Genomic DNA, 19147 nt, shown 5'->3' with positions numbered 1-19147 from the left:
CAGGGATTTAGCGTCTTGTGACGTCCCAGTGAGCGCGGAAGTCAACATCGCGTGTTTTAGCTCCTGTACTTAGACTGAGGAGGACCACAAAAACAAGAGTGAGTCATCTTTTTTCACACTTTGGCGACTGTTAGAGCCTCTAGAGTCCCAAATATAAGGATTTAAAGTCAGAAAAGTACGACAGGTTTTGCACGTCCACATCTTTTTTTCTTCTTCTCCGTCTTCCTCCCATCAAGGATACAGAGAAGGCAAACACCAAGGCAGCTCAAACCTCAGCTCTAAACCATCACAGACCCCCTGTGTAAACATACACAAAACAATGCACTACAGACAAATAAATATTGGTCTGAAACAACGCAAACACAGATTCCTTCCAAAGCAGTCAGCTGTTTAAAGGTGCCATATGTAAGAATGTGGCCAAAAATGGATACTACATTCAAATTCAAAATACAGAGGTCTTATACGTTTCGTTTTCTGACCTAATTGGCAACCCGTGGTTGCTCGGCAGCTGAGAATCTACTGACTGCAATGATTGGTGGACGGCGGTAGGTGGCGCCACATGCCAAAACATGATTTGCAGTCTGCAAAATGTTTTTTTTAATGCAAATATTTTGTCTGTACTGTTGTTGTTGGTGAGTTCAGTTTGTTATATGAACATTATATTCCTGAGTCTCTGTGACATATTAGGAGGATTTAATGGCCAGTTGCTTTATACTTATTACATAATGCACCTTTAAAGTATGTGGCTACTTAGGTGACACACCTGTCCACATGCACAAGACACGGCCCCAGTCTCAGAGCCATCTGGTCCACATAGCTTCCCAACTCATATGTCATGATATGACATAAGAGTGTACCTTATACTAACTTTTAACCAATGATGATATGTTCCATTTGTTTTTTGGTTTTTTTCCCCGACACTATAAAAAGAACAAAATAACATTATTCATGACACTGATACTCAATAATAAGGTTACAGAATCCAGAGTTGTCCAGACAAAAACAGTTGTGTCCCCCCGGTCAGGTCCGCATGCTCACTCTTCTCACTCTCTCCGTCTTATAAACACACAGAGGGGGAACAAAAATACTCGGCTCTTGGGTGAAAATGTAGACAGCTCTCTTCTTTTTTGACGTGCCGAGGGGTTCTCCAACTGGAAACAGATGGCTACATAACAGTGTGCATGCCTTTGCATGTGAATGTGAGCATGTGAGTGCGCTTATACAAATTGATGTTAGTTGTCCACAAACTTGTGCAGTATGTGAAGCAAATAAGTGCAAAACAATTAGCTGTAATCCTACCACACAATGGAAAAAAAAAACTGTTGTGCTGTAGCTGTGAGGAGACAGGAAACAAAGTGAAGTGTAACAATGTCCTGTGCTGTTGCCCATAAATGCAGCATTAGCCTAAGCTTTTCTGATAAAGTCTCTCTCTGTGTGGGGTTGTTGGGCTCATGCCTCAACATTAAGCACACATTAGGAAAAACAGAGCGAGCCAAGGTGTGAGGTGAGTGATACCATCACGCCTTCCTGTGATGTAGTTCTGCTATCAGCTGTGACAAGAAAAGCAAGACGCACTCTTTCTCCCATGCTTTCTTACTCACACTGAGATGTTTGCTGCTTCAGATTTCGCCTCTGCGCCGCACACTGTTGTTTAGTTTGGCCTCACCGGGAGAGTCTAAGTCCATGATCCCATTTTGGAATCTCTTTGAGGTAAGTTAAGGAGATGAGAGACCAGGCAAACTTGATCTTCCCCTGTGTCTCACAGGTGCCACATGACATGAATGTTTTTGAATGATTCCCCCACTTTCTTCCATATTGAGATATGTGATTGTGTTGCTTTAACGCGACTCATCTGTATGCAGATACCCAAACAAGGATTTAGGACAGAGGTTTAAATATTCCTTTTTATTACCTTGATATTAATGTTGTAAATCAATGTATTCAATGTGAACATTTTCACTACAACTATACAGACCCTGGATGTTATCAACTCTCTTGGCACTTTAAAAAAAAAATAATAGTCCACATTTCTAGTTTATCTATTCTGTAACTAGACTTGTTTTTAAGCGTGCTAACAAAAGTGCAAATGGCTTAGTGTAGATTTGGCAGAGTGTTTGGAAAGACTGTGGTTGGGAGCGCCGCGACCCGCACGTGATGCTATCTTAAGTCTGAAAGTGCTGACATCCCACACAGACACATATACATAATAATGCACTGATGAAGATTAACACACGCATTGAAAGGCGCGCACACACGCGCACACGCGCACACACGTACACACACTCCAGTTAGCGCGCCAGCGGTTTATCTTCCAAAAAGGACAATCGTGGAGAATTTACTGCTCGTCGTCTCCCAGTTGAACAACCACGCTTGTCAACCTGAAGATCAAAACTATCAATTTAAACTAGCAAAATTATAGCATTAAAGAGCAACACAAGTGAACAGCACAGACACAATCATGAATCAAGCCCTGAGCCTGGATTATAAGAGGTTGTAAAAGACAGGTAATCCACTAAGAATGTGTCACTTCTGATTACAGCTGTCACTGTTAAGCTCATTGCTCTTAAAGAGAAGCAGATTTCAGCTTTTTTATTTATTAATGATTATATTATATATTTATATCAACCAATAAATAAAAACATGTTTAATGAGCAGGACATCAATGAAGCTCAAGATGAAGTAGATTTGTCTGGATTGCAGTTAGATTCACCACATCAAGATGTTAGTCTGGCATTACAAAAATGCCACTGCCTTCTTAAGGAGCGGCTTCACAGTCTGTATTTCTCTATGAACTCTACAAAGGCTTCCTCGGATGCTTTACTCTTCACAAGCGGCTGATGACATTTGTTAATTCTTAACTTGCCATTATCCCCGGTTTAACATTCTGCAGCCCCCACACTGTCTTCTCTCCCCGTCTTCAGACCATCACGTCACGCAACACGGGTGTCCACCTCAAAAACTAAATGACACATATAAAGGCGGCCTACTGTACTTGGAGACGACACTAAAATGAGCACAGGGCTGCTTTAATCACCAGGCCCTTCTTACCACATTTGGTCCACCAACAACAATAACAGCTCAGCAGAAGGCTGTGGCCAATGCTGACACGCAGAGAGGGAGACGAGTTGAGTTTATTTTCTGAATCCCAGGCCGTTGTTCTGGTCAAACAAAACTGAATAGGTTAGTTAGATGTGTTAGTTATTATTGCCAGGTCCAATGCAGAGCCGTTTGTGTTTGAAAACTAATTACTTAGGTCTTCCTGTGGCTCAAGGCACATGCACACTGGTGCATAGATGCACACTGGTGCATAGATGCACACATTTACAGAGAGACAAACTAAAAGCCGTGTGATGGGTAAATCTGGAAAAAAAAGAAGGTGTAATTAAAGCTTAAATACACACCAAGGATTTCCCACACAAAAAAAAGTACTTAATGCCACAGATTACATACAGGACTTTAACCAGCTCATCACTTATAATCAAGACGAAGGGAACCCCTGGGATGTTACCAAGGCGAGTTTAGTTGAGCAGCCAATCACAAGAGAGGATAATTGTAAGATTTTATTTAACTCCAGATCACTGCACATGTTATGTTGGTGTGAAGCTAAAAAAAAAATTGGCGCTTTTATTTTTAAGCTTGTCAGGCTTTTAACAAAAAAGGAGTATTTATGACAAGATTTATAAAGCGGGAGAAAATCACAGAGTTGAAGCCAATCTGATGCCGCTGTCCATTTTTTTTTCTCTCGAGTAACATCTCTCATCACACAAAGACAAAAGAGTGTGGCAGTAAATGAAATGCTCAATCCCTTAATACATCATCAAGTTGAAGTCTAACAAATACCATGTGATTTTTTTCTTTTTATCTCCTGTGAGGAGCAGGAAAGTCACACGGTTACATGAAGAAGTTACAGGAACAGTGACCAGAACAGTGGCATAGTCACTAGACTATGGAAACTAGATAATGGCAACAGGTGGCTGTGAACTTAGAGAAAGAGGGGGGTTCATCATCCACTTAGAGAGGAGCAGCGCGTCTGTCTGCAACTCCTCAGGATGCACTAAGCTAAGCCCTGCAGAGCCAGCATGAGGAGAAAATAAGGTGGAGACAGTTCAAAGGAGTGCATGGACAAGGTTCAGCCAAATATTCACACTATTTACAACCATGTTCAGCACGTGAATCAGGCAAAGCATTTTTGCTATCCTAGTGTTATAAAACCAGGAAGCATCATCTATCATTAAATCAGTTTGACAACAAACAAAAAACCCACATGGTTTATACATGGTACCTTTAAAACTGTAGTGTAGAATATTTAAAGGTCCTATATTATGCTAAATCAACTTTTTTAATAATTTAAATCCTTATATTTGGGACTCTGGAGGTCCTATCAGTCACCAAAGTGTGAAAAAAGATGACTCACTCTTGTTTTTGTGGTCCTCCTCAGTCTAAGTACAGGAGATAAAACACGCGATGTTGACTTCCGCGCTCACTGGGACGTCACAAGACGCTAAATTCCTGGAATTGTTGTCTCGCGAAGCTCCGCTTTGTCCGTAAAACATGCGAGAGTTCTGGCGAGGGCAACGGCATACAAAAACCGGAAGTCCGCGAAAAGTTCTAGTCTTGGCTCCACAGTGCAGCACAGAGTTCTACACAAACTTCCCGCCTCAGAGGATTTATCTGTCCAGTGGATACATGTTATATACGACGGCAATGTGCCTGCTAGAGCCTGCAAATGATCAGTTTTCCAAATGCTAACTGCTGTTAGCTCCCAGTAGCCTCTGTGGCTGATGTCATTTCCTGTTCCTTAAGTTTCGTTTTACTTTGATACTTTGTTTCGTTGATACTTTGACTTGATTGAACTGCTGTGGTGCTTCATCCTTATGGTATTTTGACCAAAGCATGTCACAGACATGTTCATTAAGACACCAGGGAACTAGGTTAACTTGGAGAAACGGGATATAATATGGGACCTTTAGATATAAACAAATATCTGTTACATTTAAACCAGTGTCACGTGAGTTCACACAATGCCGATTAAGCCCATCAGCTCCACACGACTCTCTCTCTCTGTAGCTCTCAGTATGATGGTGTTTAGATTTTGTGTCGTCCAGCTACAGTCAACAGCAACATTGCTCTAGTAAAGTAGTAAAGTGAGACAGCCCTATGCCAACATCGCATTTTCGTCAGACCTCACCTCAGCCTGCTCTTACTAGCTTTTTCCTGATTTGCGGAAAGCAAAGTTTCCAAACCTTTCCATTACACGTCCCTGCAGTAACAGAAAGAGTCAGAGACAGCTCTCCGCTCAAAATGTCTGGGCCTTTGGTCGGCTTCCACTGAACAAGAGAAAAATTACCAAATTTAAAATCAGACTATTTACAACTTAATAGCTTTTCCAGGCAATGGGATATTTTTTACACTGGAAGCCTGTAGAGAAGGCACTGTGTGTTAATGTGTGCTTCTCTAAGTTGTGCCACCAGCAACGTTAGTGGCCTTCGATTTACAATGGCTATGTATTCACGTCTTAAGTTGTAAATTCATTAAACAGGGTTACAAAATAATTAAACCCCCTTTTTATCAGATGAACTGTTAAGGAAAGCCTTAAACAAAGATTCTCAGTTTAAATAAAAGCCAACTGCCTCTGATAAGCATATTGTGTGTGTGTGTGTGTGTGTGTGTGTGTGTGTGCTTGTTCCCTCACATTAGACAAAGACAACAGGAGGCCCAATAAAACAAAGTGACAAAACACAGTAAGTCATAAAAAGCTTTTACCAAGCGCTCTGTGCCAGCGCTCTGTTTTCAGAGTGCTGTTGAAATGCCATAAATTCTCACTCAAATTAAGCCTCTATTTCCCAAAAGTTGCCACTGTGCAAGCTCAACAAGGACATTAACAAAACAAAAAGTCCACTGGTGGTTATAGAGGTAATTAAAGCCCATACCGCGCTGATGACGTGGTCCGAGGAAGACAAATTGACCAAAAATGGGGACGTGACAAATGTACAGTTTAGATTACGGCACAGCTGATTACTCACCAATGCAGGCGTGAACTCTGACTGATAGCTGTGTTCGGAGAATAATACTGTGCTTCTTGCCTCGCCTGTGAAGAAGAAAAAGACAAATGGAGAAAAAAAAAAAAGTGTTAGTGTGGACATTAGGACTACTGTCATTATTTTATTGTATAGTTTGTGTGTTTGTGTGTGCACGCAACCCCTATACACACACACACAGACGTCTGAATCAAGAAAAGAAGTGGCCATCAACATGTCAGTAGCAGACAAAGGGAATTTAGCAGAATGGCTACTTTGAAAAGGTGCAAAATGATCTTCAAGCTAAATTCTTCTTCAACATTTCCCTGTTGTGTTCTTTGAGTACAACAGGGAAATGTTTGTGGAACAGATCAGGGGGGAAAATGAGGAATGGAAGCATGTCAGAGGTCAGCTCCACCCCCCTGTGTTAATGTAGAGATATACCAAGAGCCTATCACCATCCTGACAACGGCTTACAATGTCTGAATGACAATCCCATACAAAGAAGGGCGACAATGCATCAGTTCTATTCAATTGTGCGAGTGAATGTGAGAACAGTGTAGTTTGCGGTCATACAAAGGATACTTTCCCCACTCAGAAAGCCAGAGTCTAATGTGTATTAAGTCTGAAGCCCGTAACATTTGGTATTTCAGAGGATGAAGCAAATCGTGTAAGCAAATCCCAGGAAAAGACCAAAACCAACAATGCATTAGGGGGTATTTACATAAGTAGGATAGTGAATGTGGCGCTGACTCAAAACTAACTATGTTTCTTATGTTCTTGTGTAGAAAGACCAAGGTTTTTTGGGTTTTTTTTACTTCAAGAGTTTCACTGATGTGTTTTAACTGGCAAGTTATGGATAGCCAAGTGTGTATCAGCCATATTATTGTATAACATATTGTTTTATCCATGTTTCACTGCTTCTTTGTTTTGTTTTTTTATGTACGGTGACCTTTAGAGCTCTGAAAGACGCCTCTAAATAAAATGTGTTGTTATTATTTAGCATAAATAACGGCTGATTCAGTTTTTGTGTCCATCCATCCATCATCTACCGCTTTATCCTCCACCGGAGGATTCACAGGGGGTGCTGTGCCTATCTCAGCTGACAAAGGGCGATAGGCGGGGTACAACCTGGACAGTTCACCAGTCCATCACAGGGCCACATATAGAGACAAACAATCATTCACTCTCACTCACACCTACGGTCAATTTAGAGTGACCAATTTACCTAATCCCCAAATCTGCATGTTTTTGGACTGTGGGAGGAAGCTGGAGAAAACCCACGCACACTCGGGGAGAACATGCAAACCCCATGCAGAAAGAAAAGCCCTTGTTCCAACCGGGGCTTGAACCTGGGTCTTCTTGCTGCAAAGAAGAAGACCTAACCACTACGCCAACCGTGTGGCCCTGTGTCATCTCAGTTAATTTGACAGAGAACACACATTCAAATCAAGCCTTCACGGTTTTATTGAAGAATAAGAAGTATTAAACCAAATCCAGTAATTGACACAACTTGGCACAAGAGGACAGCAGGTAGAGTTGCAACAACAACACCCCTCCTCTAAATACAGCTCCCTGTACAAAGGCTGAGCGATTTTTCAGACTGGCACAGCTCCAGCGGCGGTCTGTCGCTGTCAGCCACAATCAGACTGCGACTGGTCTGAGACAGAGAAAGGAGAATCAGCAGAAGAGGCGGATCATATACTGCTGCCTCCCCATAAACGAGCAGCATTACTGCGTTACTGCTCCACACTTTCAGACAGACAGACAGACGGGGCACACTGACATCTCTCGTGCCCCAACCAGTCTGTGGCAAAACGCAGCTGACGTGCACACAAGCAGATTACATGGCAAGGGGGGTGTGGGGTCTGTGTATGCTCACTCCTTATCAAATATAATATCCAGAAACAAGCAGCGGTGACACAGGAGCAACATCTGTCAGCACGAGCGTTCACCAGTGAGTCGGCAAAACAGGAACTTAATCCTCTGTGATGCTGATGAGGCAAATGGGTAACCAGAGCCGTTTTGTCACGAAAACGTCTGCTTTCCCTCTCTGCGCTGCTGTAACAGGATCCCCGTGCTTAAACAAGACCTGAGGCTACACAGGCCAACATGCTCATTATCAAATTAAACAAACGTGCATGGAATATAAGTAAACCCCCCCCCCCCCCACCAATTAAACAGCAAAAACTGAACTCTCCAACAGACAGGGGGGGTCGGGGGGGGGGGGGGGGGGGTTTGTAAAGGGTGGAGCCCAAAGTTACAGAAATAATCATAACTGTAAAGAATGTGGGCCAAATAACAAATTGGCTGCATGTCGGGATATAATAGCAACTGAATTCCTCGGTCTCATTTTTGGTCTCGCGTTCTTCAGTGCCAGAATGTTTACGTTTCTCGGTGGTATTGTATAATCAGCTTAAACCAAACTTCTGCTCCTTCCGAATTATCATATAAAACATCACGCTTCGGGAAAATGTTTATCTTGCTGACATTTGAATAGCCGTGATTATTTTTTCGGTAATTGAAAAAATACATTTCACCGTCACCGTAAAACACATTTCTTATTACTTCTGCGTCTTGCTCCGTGACCATAAGCCAAAGCGACTGGTCAAATTGGAGCGCTTTTAATGAAAGAGAGAGACGAGAGATTAAATGAAAACATATGGCTAATATTATTCATCCCGTACAAGAAAAGAGGGAATGGATAATAAACCGTTTTCTCAATATAGTAAATCTGATATTCATCACCATCACTCTGCCCAGCAATCATTACATATAGGAATAGTTACTACCTTGCATGCCAAATATATACCCCACATAAATGTGTTGTACAGCAGCCTCGTAAAATCCTGTCTCATAATACGCAAAAGCTGCAGCGACTGGACCAGAGTGGAGGCGTACCAGCTCCATCCTCTATGACTTTATCTAAGGCAGCATTATTAGCCACGTTTATGAAACAACACACAATACCCTCAGAAATCTAACAACATATTTGGAATACAGTAAAAACCCAGTTTTTCCCCCCTCGGAGACAAATTAATGCCAGGGAAAAAGGGCCCCCGCCCCCCCAGAGGTGCAGTGACTCAGCATTTCTTAGTGACACCCCTTCACCCCCACACAGGAGATTCCTGCATCAGTGTGTGTGTATAAGCATGATGAGTGCCTAAGTGGGCCAGGTGGGGCTAAAGAGGCAATAAAACGAAGCTTATACCATCTGCTGGGTCAGTGTCCCTCTGTGTGGCAGCTTCACTACACACACTCAAAACCAAATACACACACACACACACACACACACACACACTGAACAATCGTGGAGCTGTTCCATTCCGTTAATAATACCCTTTAACTGCTCTGCAAACACAGAGAGCAACTGGTGTATTATTCCCTCCCTTGAAGTTTAAGCTGAACTGTTTTTGACAATTTCTCTGGTTCTTTTCAAAGAGTGCATTTCCCTCCCTCCCCCCCCCCCCCCCCCCCCCTCTCTCGCTCTCTCCTCAAATGAAAATCTCGTGTGTGTGCTGTGAGTCTACGACACGATGTCCAAGTGGGTCAGAAAAAAACTGAAAATAACGAAAGCGGAGCTTGTCCTTTACGAGAGATGAAAGGATATGTTGGGAAACTCTGAATAGATTTATATACCATGCCTCACTGTGTCACACGCCGAAAAAAACCACGGAGCCAATAACAGCAGTTCCCGTTATTGCCTGAAGACGAGCCAGAAATGATGTCCTTGAACAATAAACGTCCGTCAATCAGCGTCTCACACGCCACGCACGTACGTTCAATATCGGTTCTCCCTAAAATGATCCAACAGGCTCCTGCTTTTCAATCCACATAATCCACAAAAATATTCCGAGGGTTATACAGTACACGTCCGTAAACACACGTCAGGCCATATGATCCCAACTATGCTCCCCATTCTCCATCTTGATTCAAGGCTACAACTGCAGGAGATGGTGTGTGTGTGTGGGATCTATCACAGGTAGAAACCTGAATGACATACCGACGACTAAGAAAAGGAAAGTGTGCAGATGTAAGAGCATCATTGGGCTGTGTGGTCAGTTTATGACTTAAAGATAGACCGTTTCAAAGATGAGATGAGGGGGATTTATGAGTCACAATCTCCTATAGCTGAGCTTCATAACATGGTGTGGAAGTGATTATGGACCTTAAGCTCCCGTGACATGGATATCTCCTGGCTCTGCAGCACTCTGTCAGAGGATCATACTTTAATCTGATTGTAAAGACACAAGGTATGACACAGGCGCCTCAGGAATGTAACCTGTCATTAATATCAATTACAGACGGATTCAGTGGCCCGGTGATCGGGAGAGTCCAGACACCCCTGCAAATATATGATTGTGGTACAGTTCTGAGATGGAAACAAAAACAAGAACTTGCAGCTTGTTAACTGGACTTAGTGGACTGGAGTTATTTTTACATTTCACAGGATACATGTGTTGGAGTTGGACAGGGCTATTGACAGATCTCTTGCATTCAAAGGGAAACAAAAAAATGGAACGGATAAAGGTGAAAATGCCTCGGCAGAACTTTTACAAGGTGAATAATCACCAAATCAACAACACATAGCATTGGGCTTGAGCACATCAGCACCATAAAACCCTTACCCTAACCCATAGTGAGTAGAAGTAACTTATTTTAAAAAAAAATAATAATAATTGGCTAACCACCTTCACCCCCAGCCTCCTCAGACAACACTGTGTGGGTTTAATGACACACATCCATACCACCCTCTGCCAGCTGGCACAACACGAGCCCTGGCAGGCTCGCTCTCCGACGAGAGAAGAAGTGGACCACTTTAACCTCACAGCTCTCAATAGCCTCCCCTAAGCTCCAAACAATTTCAGATGGAAAAGGACAGCTCTCACAACGTCCAATAGAAACACCACGCCAGAGCACAGCTTATGAAATTCCAAGTTAGACAAATAAATCCATACAAGTTTGTGGTGCAGCCAACCAGGGAACGTTCATGCCAACCTTTGGTTTGTGATCATCTAAAGTGGGCAGCACATGAATGATGTATCAACATCCTCCATGGTACATGAAAAAAAAAAACATATGGAGTCGATAAAGGCGCTGGCCAAAGAAAGTGTCTGAAACCGAAATGAAACTAACACAATTAGAAACCGTTCTCTTCTACGTCCAGATCCAGGAGCAACATGAAGACAAAAGCCTCGTGTTACTGGGAAACAATAGAGCTAAATTAGAAGCGGAGGGAGATGTATATGTTAGAGTGTGTGTACAATTGTAGTCGCCACATCTAATGAGAGCACTGAGGTAACATTCAATAGAGATAAGGGCCGATGACTCATGAGTTGTGTCTGCACTTCATGAGCGGTTAAGATGACATCACTGTTGCCGCTCAGTCAGGGAGGCCAGGTATTTGGGTTTTAAGGACGAGTGCCACTGAAACTGTGAAACATTGTGTTAGCTACAAAAAAAGGGCATAAATATAACCGATAATAAACATTATGAAACTCTGATGTCATAGTATAGACAAGACAGAGAAAAATAAAATCATTTGTACGAACGTTTTATCCACAAACAATAGTTCAATGACGTTGTTTTGGCATTCAGTGACTTTTTTCATTGAGAATAAGCGATGACAGTATTCAATAAAGAACTTAATCTTTCTCCTCTGAAGGCGTTTGAAATGGAAACTCCCTGAGGTGGAGTAAAGTTCGTTCCCTCGGCTCCTCAACAGATCAACCACGTCCCGAAAAATACTTTTGGGCAGGACGGCTAAATCACCCAAGGCCTGGACAAAAGGGATTATTTCAGTAATTCATCCTGGAATGAAGCGCGTATCAATATGATGATTTAAATCACTGTAATAGAATCAAATTAGGCAAATTGATATAACAAGCAGGATATTAATACATATTTCCACGGGGCCAAGAATTTAAAGAGGTTTCCCTCTTAACTTGAATTTATGTCCTGAAAAAGCAGGATCACGTTTTTACGATTGTGTCTTGACTGTTTTTAAAAGCCAAGTTGTTCCCATCAACTTTCAAGTCACTGAATACAGTTTCGTGTCTGGTTCACTGCATCTGATTTGACCACAATAATGTGAACGATCTGTGCCTGGACAAGTATCCACCTTACTCAACAGTCCACTGTGCTCTCACATCAGGTAAAGCTGGAGCCTTTGAAGAGCTACTTGACCAACATTTTCTAAAACAAAAATAAAAACAAAAATCACTTGAACCATGACAACAGGTCAAAGAAATGATTTTGAGTGTTTTTCACAGAAAAAAATGTAATAGTTAAATATAGTTAAAGGTGCCATATGTAAAAATGTGGCCAAAAATGGTTGCTACATTCAAATTCAAAATACCGAGGTCTTAGGTTTAATTTCCTGACGTAACTGGCAACCTGTGGTTGCTCGGCAGCTGAGACTCTACTGACTGCATTGATTGGTAGACGGCGGTAGGTGGCGCCACATGCCAAAACATGGCTTCAAAACATAAACATGATTAGCAGTCTGCAAAATATTTTTTTTTAATGCAAATATTTTGGCTGTACTGTTGTTGTTGGTGAGTTCAGTTTGTTATATGAACATTATTCCTGAGTCTCTGTGACATATTAGGAGGATTTTATGGCCAGTTGCTTTAGATTTATTACACAATGCACCTTTAAACATAAAAAACAACAACAACGTAGAAACCAATGTCTGAAAGTTCCTTCCTAGGTTCTCCTGTGGTTGCCACAGAAGGTTTTCCCAACATTGCCCTAAGGTTGGTTTTTGGTTGCACATTTTGGTTCAAAAGATGTGTGAATGAAAATGCTGAAAATATTTACATTTATATTGTAGTTAGAGAAAGTGTGCCAACTTTTCTGAAAAATGGGGTTTGAAGGCGTTTTATTTTCAACTTTTCAAGCCGTTATCGACAGCGAATGCAACAAAAGAGACGGAGTTCTTACCCTCCTTCCTCCTGAAATCCCTCCAGTTCATCCCTCTGCTCTGCCAGAGTTGACTCCAGGTCCAGATAACTTCCATTGTGAGACAGCTGAAGGGCACAGTCGTCAGGCTGAAAAGTGAGAAGACACAATTAAGCATTTATCAGAAATAAGCGCTCGGAAAAAATCACATTATTAACTCTCAACCTAAATGCTGAGTTTACTCTGCACAGGTTCTGTTATAAACCTGCGAGGTTGGAGAGAAGGGATTCAGATTTGGAGCAGCTTGGACATCTGGTGCCTCTCGTCTCTCCTTGTCTGTTAAACTATCATCACGCGTGATGATTTTTCAGACGGACCTATGAATTGTGTCATTTAGACAAGTTGTCATCCGCCCGACTCAACTCAAGGAGATGAAGAACGAGTCCGACTTCACGTGTTTGGTTGACCTCCAAATTGAGACATATTAACCCATTTACATTCAAAGTCTGTCAGCTCTGCAGAACAGCACTTGTCTTGGAAGAAATGATGTGCATTAAATAAGACAAATGATTGTTTTTATTATCTGTTCAACCACTCAGTATTATAGTAATACAGCACATACAGTAGGTTCTCTGTGTGTGTGTGGGTTTTCTCCGGGTTCTCCGGTTTCCTTGCATAGTCCAACAACATGCATATTTCGGGATTAGGCAAATTGGACACTCTAAGTTGACCGTAGGTGTGAGTGTGACTGGTTGTTTGTCTCTATGTGGCCCTGTGATGGACTGGCGACCTGTCCAGGGTGTACCCCACGTCAGCTGGGATTGGCACCAGCGCCCCCTGTAACCCTCATGGTGGAGGATTGAAGCAGTAGAAGATGGGTAAAGGGACGAAACAAAACATAGTTGGTTAGGACAATTCTTTCTCTCTCTCTCAAATGTCTTTGTTTGCTTTACAACAGAGGATTGCTGTAATATAACAAGCCACGTTTTGATTTTAGGGACAAACATCTTCCTTTTGAGAGGACATTTAAGGTCGTTGTTTCAGTTCCTCCAGTGAGGCAGACTGAGAGATAAGAGATGAAGTCAGGTCGACAGAGCAGAAGCCACACTGTACACAGACAGAGATGGGAAGCAAGTGTGTCTCCAGATTACAAGGGCAGATTTTTTGAGTGACAGGAAACGCAGGCATAAGAACCAAACTCAGACCCACTAAAATAATGAGTGAGACAGTAATAGGTAATGCAGCATGAAGACGAAGGCAATCAAAATCATACACGATGACCATATGCTCATGTGTAAAAGCTTTCATGTCCTGAATAAAAATGCTTTTAATTAATGAACAATGTGATTTTTGTTTCAGTTTGGTTCATCGTTTCCATTCAAGAAAGAAAAAAGAAGTCCTCTTGTAGCTTTACAGCCTGTATCACAACCTGAAATAAACAAAACGTTGGGCTGAATTTTGCAGCCGAAACCAGTAATTAGCTAGCTGTGAAACCGTGAAATGCAGTTTCTCACACAAAGTTTTAAATCTAAAACACAAAGCAAGAAATACAGAAAAAAAAATGGAAATCTGCCAATTAATCCATTCCCATCTGTGTGCATCCGTGTTACTTCATCCATCCTTTTTCGTGGTGTCGCTTTAGGTTATCATTAGATAATGAACCTGGATTACTAATTACAAGTTCTTGCCATGTATAAACAGGGCAGGCGGATGCCCTTAATCCAGGAACAGTGCCACCAGATTACCAGAAGCAGAGGCTTCCTTAGCTGTCCCGCGCCCAGGACTTGAACCCAAGGTGGCTCGTTGATGGCCAAGTCCAGAGCAGCAACCACAAGTGCTCTAGTCACACACCGAGTCTGGCCGCTCCCTTCAACCACCATACTGTGGTCCACTGACCAGGGAGGCAGTTAGGGCAGGACTAAAAATAAACACCATGCAATTTCCAATTTAAAACTGCTATCTCACTCCAAGTGTCTTTGTCTTTCACAGAGGAAGAGTTTCACTCCACATCTGAAATGAAAATGCACTGGCTTGTCTGCAAACTGCGAAGCTCACATTAACACACAACAAAAACAATGCCATGTGCAAGTTTCATGTAAATTTATTCTGTAAACAAAACATCAAGTAAACCACTTTTAAAGCGTGCTTAAAAAAAAAAAAAGGTGAGGGCAGTATTTACGAGGCTTCTCTGCCATGTGATTTAATACACATTAAAACGGGCTTGATGCATGAAAGAGAAAGCCACAACAGTAATCGAAAATCCTGTGAAGTATGCAGAAGATGAGTCAGTCCACTGATGCTGCATTCTTCTGGAAGGCTGAGACAACCCACCAAAAACACAGAGACCGGCAAAAAACCTCAACGCTGCATAACAATGTGTAAAAGAATTCAAAGGAGCTCTGACAGGCATGAAGGAGGAACCTGTATTTTACAGCATTTAACACAACATCTCATTATGAGACTCTGTAATTTCTTAAGAGAAAAATGTAGAAAAACAACCGGCCCAAAATTGAAATTGGTAAAGTGAGAGTCCATTCTCCGAGACTTAGTCACATTTTTCCCTCTCTTGTATTCTGATTTGTAAATTGGTGCAAGACACAGGCTCCAAAGCACTGACAGAGAAGAACACATATCAAAGAAGTCAACACTGCTCTGTTTACTTGTTTGAACAAAAAAAACAAAAACTGGGAGCAACTCGAACTGTTTGGTTTTTTGTTTTTGTTTTTTAAAAAGTCTGCACATTGTGTCATCTGACAAGGTTACAATGTTTTATTCATGAAAAAAAATCAAACAGCTGTGTCAGGAGGTAGTGAATGACGAGTCATGCTTTATTCTCAGTAGCAAACAGTAAAGCTACACTGAGTAATCAATCCAAACTTCTGTTTCGTGTTTCAGTTACAATTACGGCCCTAAACGAAAATAATCGACATGATTCTTTGATGATTATTACAAAATGAGGGCTTTTATTCTGAAAATAACGCTTTTAATGTTGTAACGGTGTCCTGTCCCACTCATCATCTGACAATTTCGGCAAAAATAGAACACAGGCATTCAGTGGAATTCCTGGGTTAAGCACACAGTGTGATTATTTGTAGTTATTTTACGGCAATTTCAAAGTTTAATGTTCAAATCTAATTTTATGTGCAATAAATTCCATATGTTTAAAGTTGATGACAGTGAGTGATCGTTTGAACTAATCGTGATTTCAATTTTGACTATGATTTTTTCCATAATCGAGCGGGCCTAGTAGAAATTGTCTACAAGCTTGGGATGTTTTGGGTTTTTGAGAATTAGAATTAGTATGGCTTTACACATCATAACATAGACTGTATGAATGCAGTCTTCCAGTTTGAAAAGCCTGAGAAATACAACCAAAGTAGGAGATAGCCACCAGGGGGCAACTCCACTGGAATGGAAGTCTATGGAGTTTAATGGTCTCAGTTGCTCATTTCAGCACTTATTCAATAGAACATGATGTCACTTGTGTAAATGATGTTCCAATGTAGAGGAAAATAGAAGATGAAGCACAGCACAAGTGGACACCAGTGTGGCTCACAGCTGGTTTCGTCCAAAAGATGCCTAGTACAATGATGCATGGCATCATCGAAATGACAAATCTCAAGGTTTGTTTTGCAATTGGAAGACTATATCTCACAGCAACTTAAGTACTAAGAAAACAAATGTTAGTGGTCTCTGTTTTCTATATCGACCTCTGTAAGGTAGGGGTCTCAATCTCAAATGACCTGGGGGCCAATGTACATCTATTATGGTCAAGCGGGGGCCAGTATAGAGAACAGATGAAACAACTGTTCACAATATTGCATCATGATATCACAGGTATACTCAATAATACTATTTATGATGCAAAATGAATGGATTAATATCAAAAACAGACATTTATTTTAAATTACATAAATGATAGTGTGGACAACTGTAATTAAAATTTGTACAAGGAGCCGTTTCGGCCACCGCTGTGCCTCAGCTACACACTGTGTTTATAAGACGGTGAGATCGAGGGCCATGCTGTAAAGTGTCTTTCTTACTATGAAACGTGCCTTGAGATAATGCAAGTTGTGATTAAAGGAAATACAACAATGGTGAATAGTGATATCACAGTGATTCTGCTGCACAAAACACACACAAGTTTAAATCTATTGTAAGAGCAGGTGATGCTAAATCCAAGTTCGACCTAAATGATCATTGAGTTAGCACAGCAGAACAGCTAAGGTGCGTTCCTCCCATGTATGACAGAAGTGAACACGCACACATGCACAGATTTCCCCTCTGGAGACTGCAGACTGAAACTGACAGGACCAGCCCAGAAACAACACATGCTAGCTGTTTTGACTCCCTCGGCACCATGTGTTAGCTGCGTGCTATTTATACCAGATTGATCTGCACCGTAGAGACAGAGCTCCAAGACAACAGGTTTGATGTCAAAGGTCTTTTTGCAAGGTTGCACCAAAAGGACACTCCAACTGCAATCCTTCCAGGTGAGACCTCACATGTGCACAAATGTGGGGACACACAGACCCCTGTCATCCGGCTGTTATTTTATCTTTGGAAAGAACAAGAGTTTCATTTTGTTCTCACAATAATGCCCATGTGACCAGATCTCACCAACCAGGTCCTGCAGGACTCCAAAGTGGTACTTTCTCTGTGTGCAGTTTGCGGTCCAGCTGGCCCTCTGCTAAACTGAGACCAGTTGACTGCACAGAGCACATCAGGTCTTTGTTTGTGTTTTTAATTCTGCCCGCTTCCCTCTCATGTCTCAAACAGTGGAAAGCATTCCCATCCCATCCTGCTGGTCCGGCTGAGTGGGCTGCTGAATGAGAGCCAGGCTTGTGGTGATCCACAGCATCCTGAGGCTTTCATGACTTATCTTACCGACTCTACTCAAACAAGATGGAGTACCATTGATCTGGTGGAATGAAGGAAGACTCACATTAACTTTCTATTTACTCAACTTCCTACCCAGACAAGATGCATGGTTAATAATAATTAAAAAAAGAAAAAAAAGAAGAGCCCCTTTGTTTTGTCTTTTGTAAATGTGTTTGGTTGAACATTATCTAATCAAGAGGAATCAAAATGGCATTTCTCATATAATCCTTTAGATGTCACCAAAAAGGAAAAAAAAAAGTAATTGTCAGTGGCTGTCACTGAGCAAACTGCAGCAAACCAAATAGGAGCATTCCGTTATTTTGAGCTGTGCAGTTGTGGATCTTAGAATGGTAAACTTTTGCAACCCCAACAATATGCACAGTCCCCCCCCCACCCTTTCAGAAGTTGTGTGGAGATCAGATGGGTCCTTATACAAATCCCCAGATCTAGGTCAATCAGTGTCAGGAATTACCCTCATCCATCCTTCAACAGCTGACCAACTGGCTATTTGACCCCACTTACTGTTAACTAGTGCTGTGTAGTGACACTAGCACAAGTGGTTTTAAACATAGCCCTCAGCCTGCTCGTACAGTACATTATACCACAAATGCATATTACTTTACTACAAGGTTTTGTTTCCCTACAGCCAAATCCAAAATCATCACTTCGTGACCTTGTTTGTTTGTTTCCACGCTCATCCACACAAAAACCTGGCAGGCATTTTTCCTATAGTTTCTAAAAGGTCCCACAGAGTCTAGATAATGACTAGCAAGAGGTTTTCCAACTGACAGGAGATTAGTGTTGTGGTAGAGGTAAACATCTCCCCCTCGCCAAATAATGGATGGTAAATCCACTCTACCATCACCAGAAGTGATCAAATATTCTTCCATGTCAGAGCATAGACATACATGTTATAACTTGTATACATATACATGATACTACATCAGCCTTATCAACAATCTGATCCACATCATTGGCTCAGTTAGTGATCCATTAGGTTTGTTTGGCAGTAACCACATCAACATCCTCTAGTTAATGATTAAGTTTACATGTGTAGGTGGTAACTTTTTTTTTTTTTTTTTTTTTAAACAAAAACAAACTGACTTATTATAAAAAGTACAGTGCATACCTTCTGTGGAGCTTTCAGCAGCCTGTGGACTCCAGCAATCTGATTTATCAGAGGAATATCTTCCCTGAAAGTGTACAGAGGTGGCCTGGTGGGCTCGGGGAAATTGGTGCTGTTAAATGGATCAGTATCATCTAAGAACTGTACCCTGCACATAAACGTAGCCATGGTGTAGCCATGCAAGGCGTCTTTGGATGATCAAAAATAGTGGATGCGACAC

At 41.7% G+C, this 19147-nt stretch overlaps 1 protein-coding gene across 1 annotated transcript in view; it reads right to left on the bottom strand.

The window, feature by feature from the left end:
• Positions 1 to 19147, bottom strand: part of fhod3b (formin homology 2 domain containing 3b) — a 117873-nt gene extending 98726 nt beyond the window's left edge. The window contains exons 1-3 of the mRNA XM_083890694.1: positions 18931 to 19147; positions 12963 to 13069; positions 6024 to 6088 (exon numbers count right to left, since the gene is read on the bottom strand). Coding sequence (XP_083746820.1) covers positions 6024 to 6088; positions 12963 to 13069; positions 18931 to 19095 — 337 coding nt within the window. The 5' untranslated portion in view covers positions 19096 to 19147. The remainder of the gene's footprint in view (positions 1 to 6023; positions 6089 to 12962; positions 13070 to 18930) is intronic.

The sequence above is a fragment of the Microchirus variegatus genome (genome assembly GCF_963457635.1).
Source record: "Microchirus variegatus genome assembly, chromosome: 1".
In the NCBI taxonomy this organism is placed as follows: Eukaryota; Metazoa; Chordata; class Actinopteri; order Pleuronectiformes; family Soleidae; genus Microchirus; species Microchirus variegatus.
The sequence above is the reverse complement of the archived record's forward strand: the minus strand, read 5'-3'. Positions and strand labels throughout refer to the sequence as shown.